Below are 6,143 nucleotides of genomic sequence, written 5' to 3'. Positions count from 1 at the left end.
TTTCTGATGGGGCAGGAAGGGCTGATTTCAGAGGGGCCCCAGGGTACGGGTAGGGAGATGAGGGCCCAGAGGCCAGCCTGGGAATAGGCTCAGGTCCCAAGTGTGAGGGTGGAGACAGGTTGAAAGGACTCTGGCCTGACTCGCCCACCTCGTCACAGGGGGCGATGCGGCCCACCACGTCCTTCAGGTGACTGATGGTTGACTCCTCCTGGAAGTCCCGCGGAAACGTCTCTGTCCACTCGGCCAACAACTGGAGCAGTTTGGGGCCAAACTTCCGGACCCGGGCCTGCAAGGCAAGCCAAGGGTCGTCTGCATTTGGTGAGGGCTGCTTGGGAGGTGGGGGGTCACAGCGGCCCCTGCCTCAGCCACTCACTGTGCATGTGGGCTGCCCGAGGGCAGCAGCGATGGCTGGGAGCAGGTGGGCCTCTCCTTCCTCTGTCCCAGGAGACAGACGGGCATGGGGGCTGACCACGGAGAGCAGAGGGGGCAGACACATGTTTGGAATGGGGGTCATCTCCTACTCATAACCGCCAGTCCTTCTATCTCCCTTTCTGTGGTGACGGGATCTCAGTCTGCCTGTGGGGCCCCTCTCTCCCTCATTTTCAGCTGGCCCTCCCCCAGGGCTTCAGGAACACGCCAGATCAGTGCTGGCCAGTCAGGGCATGGCATTGGCCCACAGAGGGGCATGCTGCCTAAGCTAAGCCAGTGAGATCAGGATCTTTATTGGAATCCTCCTTCCATAGGATTGGGAAGGGTAGGCCAGGACCCTGGACCCGCGGAGGCCACCTGTCACCAGGCAGAGAACTCGCCTTAGCAAGAGAGAGACTGGCCCAGAGGAAAACAAAGCAAGGGGTCTTAGGGAGAAAGACCACTGATGTTTGAGGCCCTGGAGCCCCAGTAGCTCGAGACTGCAGTCATGTGAGCCAGTGAAGTCCCTTGGCCTTAGGTCAGTTGAAACCAGGTTTCTGTCGCTGGACAGTGGAACCCTGCTGACTCAGTTGCGGCTTATGGAATACAGGGAGGGACAGAGGAAAGGACGTGGGGTGCTGAGGGAAGGCTGAGCCATCAGCGGACCAGCGGGAGAAGAAACGATCGAACAGAAGATGCGGGGGGCAGGCAGCGCAGCAGGCACTGCAGGACCGCCCCGGCCACAGATGGGGCTCTCCTCGTGGTCCTCTGGGGGCCCAGTTCTGGGCTGTGTGCGCCCAGGGGCTCCCCTAAGGCCCTGGAAAACAGCACTGGGGTTAAAGATTCTGACTCTGCCCTTCTGGCTCTGGGCTTCAGACACGTCAGAACCCCCTGGCGGGTGAATAGGATATTGATTCACAGCACACTCGGAGGCCCGCTGCCCTGCCCTGCCTCTCACCTTGTCGAGCACCGGCTTGTCCAGCTGCTGCTGCTCAATGCACATGTGGCAGACCCGGGCCAGGAGCTCCTGGGGCTCAATGAAGAGGCGCGAGCTCAGCAGGAAGGTGAAGATGTAGGCTTTCTGGGGGGGCACAGGAGAAAGGCAGCACGTGCTCACAAGGCCCGGGAGGATGTGCCTCCCAGCCCCTGCACCCCCAGTCCCAGCCAGCCCCAGCTCTGCTGTCTCCCCCAGGCATGGTGGGACAGAGCCCATTTTGCTACCCATCCTCCCCACTGGGTGGATCACCCACCTCAGGGTAGTAGTCGGCAGTGGGCACCAGGTGTTGGATCAGGGTGTCCAAGGAGGCTGAAGACGGAGCTCCACCCAGGAGGGGCTGCCCAGCCTGCTCGCTGTCCGTGGGCTCGGTGGGGGGTGGGCTGAGGCTGCCCGGGGTGACCATGTCGGATATGCTGAGTGTCTGGGGCATGCCCACCTGCAATGGCAAGGTGGCAGTTGGATCTGCTGGTCCCCCAGGATCCCTGGCTGGGCAGGCCCTGCCTCCCATAGGCACTTCTGTGCCCACTCAAGCCCAGTGATCACTTCCTGGGAGGTCTGCCAGGGATGGCAGCTCCCCAAGCCACTGCATCCCCCAGGAGCCATCTCTGTTTCATTATCAGTCCTGGCCATTTAGGAATTGACTGCTTCCAGTGTTGAGTCTTACCGTGAAGGTTGTTTTCGACCAGGCTTAGACACTCAGCATATTTGCCGTGCTGTTGGCCACAAGAATGAATCAGAGGTGGACCTGATGCTAACTAGAGGGTGCGGATGCAGTCTTAGAACTTGTGTGCTACTTGAAAGCTCCTTCCCCTAGGTCCCTGAGCTGATGCTGGCACTGTTGGGACCGTCTTGTCCCTCAAGGAGCCAGGAAAGCACGTTCCTGAGTTCAGAGGCTGAGGCCTGGATCCTGCTGTGCCTGCAGCTGCTCTGTGGACCGCTCCATAACATGGGTGTGTTTGAGCTTCTCTAGGTGCGGCCTCCACAGCTTGGCCTTCCAGGTCTTTGTGATGAGAACCCACTGACCTGTCCAGCTGTCTCCCCCTGCAGGAAGGCTTTCCCATCATCGTCAATCCTCCATTCTCTCTGGCCATGGCTGAAAGCTTCCCTGAGGCGACCCCATCAAGGCTGGGCCTGCCTTCTGGTGAACATCAGAAGTCTCTCCTTGTCAGCACTGCGGAGTGCTTGGGGTGCAGCCAGCACCCGGTGCGAAGAAAAGTTTCCAGCCAGACCTCCTTCAGGTGGGGCCAGAACAGGCATGTCTTCTGATCCAGTACTAGGTCAAGGGCCCAGCCTGCAGCAGGGGCCCATCCATGAGAGTGCAGTGGACAGCACTTCCTCTCTCAGGCTCTACATATATCCCTGTTGACCAGTCTTCCTGAATGAAGCCTTTGGGGCAGATGTGGAAACAAGTCCTGGCCAAGCCTGTGACTAATTAACCATCCTCCATGTGACATTCAAGTTGCCCCCACAGTCTTAACTGTGGAGTCCTGCAGGCTCACTCCAGGGGCCTTCCAGGGATTCACCTCCCCATCACCCTGCTCACCTTACCCCGGATACCCCCCTGGCAGACCCTGGCCTCAGCTTGTTTCTGACTTCTTCTGTCCTCTGGGTGACCTGGCCCTGAAAGTAGATACAGAAGGACTTGGAGGGTCCAAGCTGAGGTTGGGTACCAGAAGGAGCCCCACAGAGGGCTGTCCTAAGAGCACACGGTGTAGGGGGACAGGGACTGGGGGTGTGGGAACCAGTGGAGACAGCAGCCGGGGCAGCCCCAGCTTTATTGCACCTTTCCAGCAGAGTTGCAAATGTCCAGTTTTCAGCTGATGAAACTAAACATTTCACAAAATTGCCCCTCAATGGGCAAGCGGCTGCACGTGTGGACACATGGGGGCCGCCAGTGCTCAGTGGGGTATGCTGGTCAGCTCTGGGGTGGGTGCTGCCTCTGCCCCTCACGTAAAGCCCAAACTGGAGGCCAGTCTCACTAAATATTAACAGAACCCTTCTGAGGCCAGCAAGGTTTGCTTTCTCCTGCCACACACCTGGGATCTTCTCCCTGGAACCTGTTCCACATCCTAATTAGAAACGACATCTCTGGCTTCTGGGTGGCCAGTCTACAAGGCCCATTCTGCTGCTCCCACCCCCAGCACCGCTCGTTGGCATAAAAAGGCTGCCGTAAATGGAACTCTGAAGAACCCATGGAAGAAACATGTGCAGCTGGCCAGTGCAGCGCGTCCAGGGGACAGGAGAAGAGATGCTCTCTCAAGCATCCTTTCCTGAGTGGGCACTGGGTCTGGCCTGACCAAGGGGACAGAGGGAGAGGACACTCCTAGAAAGTGGCCCTGAAGAGCGCCCTTGCGCACTGAGAACAGGAAGAGAATCTCTCCTCTTCCGTTTATGCAGAGGAGCCGGTGAGAGTAAGTACACAAAGCGCTCAGCACAGTACCGGGCACGGAGAAGAAAGGACCACCAGGGTCAGCCCTCCCCGCGGGCACTCACCACCTGCAAGGGCCTAGGACACAATGTGAGTAGCAATTCCAAACGCCAATGGAGATCTGTGCCAGAAGGCCTTGTCGACGGTACTCCTGTGCTTCTCCAGGTTGTCCGAGCTGGCTGTGGCCTAATGGCCCACTACCCTGCTCATCTGGCTTTGTGGCTGGTGCTCCTGAAACCAGCTATCAATAGCAGCTGGCGATTATCCTTGTGGTGGGTCACAACTTCAAATCAGAGTCACTTCTGCCTTTGCTTTCCTGTGTAGGAGACATTTACACATTTACATATTTGAATGCCAATCTTTCTTCCCTCTCTTCCATTATATCTTTTTCAAAAATTGTTAAGCATACAGTTATTTGCTTAATGTAAAATTTGCCATTTTAACTACTTTTTTTTTGCTTTTTAAAACAATTTTCCTAAAATGTAATTTGCATACCATAGAGTCCACTCACTCAGTGAACAATTCAGTGTTTTTAGTATATTCACACAGTTGCCCAACCCTCACCACAAGCTAATTTTAGAATACTTCTGTCACTCTCAGAAAAGAAACCCTCATCCCCTTAGCAGTTACTAGGCAATCAGCCACAAGCTGGTGGTCATCAAACAACCCCTAATCTACTTCCTTTTTCTCTGCAATGTAGCAATCTAAAAGCGTCCCAGAAGAGAAGTCCAGGTCCAGTGGTGTCACTGGTGTGCCTGGGTGCTAAGTCGCTTCATGTCTGACTCTCTGCAACCCCAACTGCAGCCCGCCAGCCTCCTCTGTCCATGGGATTCTCCAGGCAAGAATCCTGGAGTGGGTTGCCATGCCCTCCTCCAAGGGGTCTTCCCAACCCAGGGGTCAAACCCATGTCTCTTCTGTGTCCTGCACTGACAGGTGGGTCCTTTTTTGTTTTTCCCAATTAACTATTCTGAAGTGTACACTTCAGTGGCATTAACCATTTAGTTGCTCAATCATCACCACTATCCATTTCTAGAAAATTTCCATCTTCTCCAAATAAACCTCTATGTCCATCAAGCAATAACTCCCCATTCTCCGCTCCCTCCAGGTCTTGGTCAGCACCATTCCACTTTCTTCTCTAAGAATTTGACTATTCTAGCTACCTGTATAAATGGAATCACATAGTGTTTGTCTTTCTGGAAGGCAGCTATGCTCCCCACTATGCCACCCATGCTGCCCAGCAGTATTTGTCCTATTGGGACTGACTTATTTCACTTAGCGTGAGGTCGTCAAGGTTCATTCATGTTGTAGCATGTGTCAGAATTCCCTTTCTTTATGGATGGATATTTATAATTATTCCACTGTATGTTTGTACTATATTTTCTTTATTACCCTCGCTCTCATCGTCACCTCATCCATCAATGGGTATTTGGGTGGCTCCCCGCTTTGTCACTCTGCTTTCCACAGCAGCTGTCCATTTTACATTCCTACCAGCAAAGTAAAATAAAAGGGTTCCAATTTCTCCATGTCCATGCTAATATCAATTTTCTTTAGTTTTGATAGTAGCCACCATTAGGGTATGAAATGCCATCTTATCATGGTTTTGATTTTTATTTCCCTAATGATCAGTGATGTCGAACACCTTTTCATATTGGCCATTCATATACATCTTCCTTGGAGAAATGTCCAAGTTCTTGGCTAATTTTTGTATTAAGCTTTTTTTGTTGTTGTTGAGTTTGAAGAGTTCTTTATATATTCCAGATATTAATACCTCACTAGTTTTGTGTTTTACAAATATTTTCCTCTTTTATGCGGGTTGCCTTTTTACTCTGATGACAGTGTTCTCTGATGCACCACAGTTTTTCATTTGGGTGAAGTCCAATTCATCTATTTTTCTCTTTTGTTCCCTGTGCCTTAGATGTCATATATAAGAAATCATTGCCAGATGCAAGGTCATGAAGTTTTTCTCGAGTGTCTTCTTCTAAGAGCTCTATAGTTTCTGCTCTTATGTTTAGGTCTTTTATTCATTTTGCACTAATTTTTGCACATGGTGTTAGAAAACGGTCCAACTTTATTATCTGACATGTGGATATCCAGTTTTCGCAGCATCATTTGGGAAAGGATTGTTCTTTGCCCATTGAATGGTCTTGGCATTCTTGTCAAAAATAGTTTGACTATACACGGTCATTTATTTCTGGGCTACCTATTCTGTGCCATTGGCTCATGTGTTTGTCTTTACAACAATACCATACTGCTTTTTTTAATTTTTATTTTTACTTTATTTGATTGCTCTGTAGTGAATTCTGAAATCAG

At 52.2% G+C, this 6,143-nt stretch overlaps 1 protein-coding gene across 1 annotated transcript in view; it reads right to left on the bottom strand.

Annotated features, from left to right (window-relative positions):
* RASGEF1C (RasGEF domain family member 1C) overlaps positions 1 to 1,835 on the bottom strand; it is a 41,258-nt gene extending 39,423 nt beyond the window's left edge. The window contains exons 1-3 of the mRNA XM_052643709.1: positions 1,659 to 1,835; positions 1,367 to 1,489; positions 149 to 286 (exon numbers count right to left, since the gene is read on the bottom strand). Coding sequence (XP_052499669.1) covers positions 149 to 286; positions 1,367 to 1,489; positions 1,659 to 1,835 — 438 coding nt within the window. The remainder of the gene's footprint in view (positions 1 to 148; positions 287 to 1,366; positions 1,490 to 1,658) is intronic.
* Positions 1,836 to 6,143: the final 4,308 nt, after the last annotated feature.

Source organism: Budorcas taxicolor, chromosome 7, assembly GCF_023091745.1.
Source record: "Budorcas taxicolor isolate Tak-1 chromosome 7, Takin1.1, whole genome shotgun sequence".
NCBI classification, from domain to species: domain Eukaryota; kingdom Metazoa; phylum Chordata; class Mammalia; order Artiodactyla; family Bovidae; genus Budorcas; species Budorcas taxicolor.
Note: the sequence above shows the minus strand (reverse complement) of the source record. Positions and strands in the feature narration are given on the sequence as shown.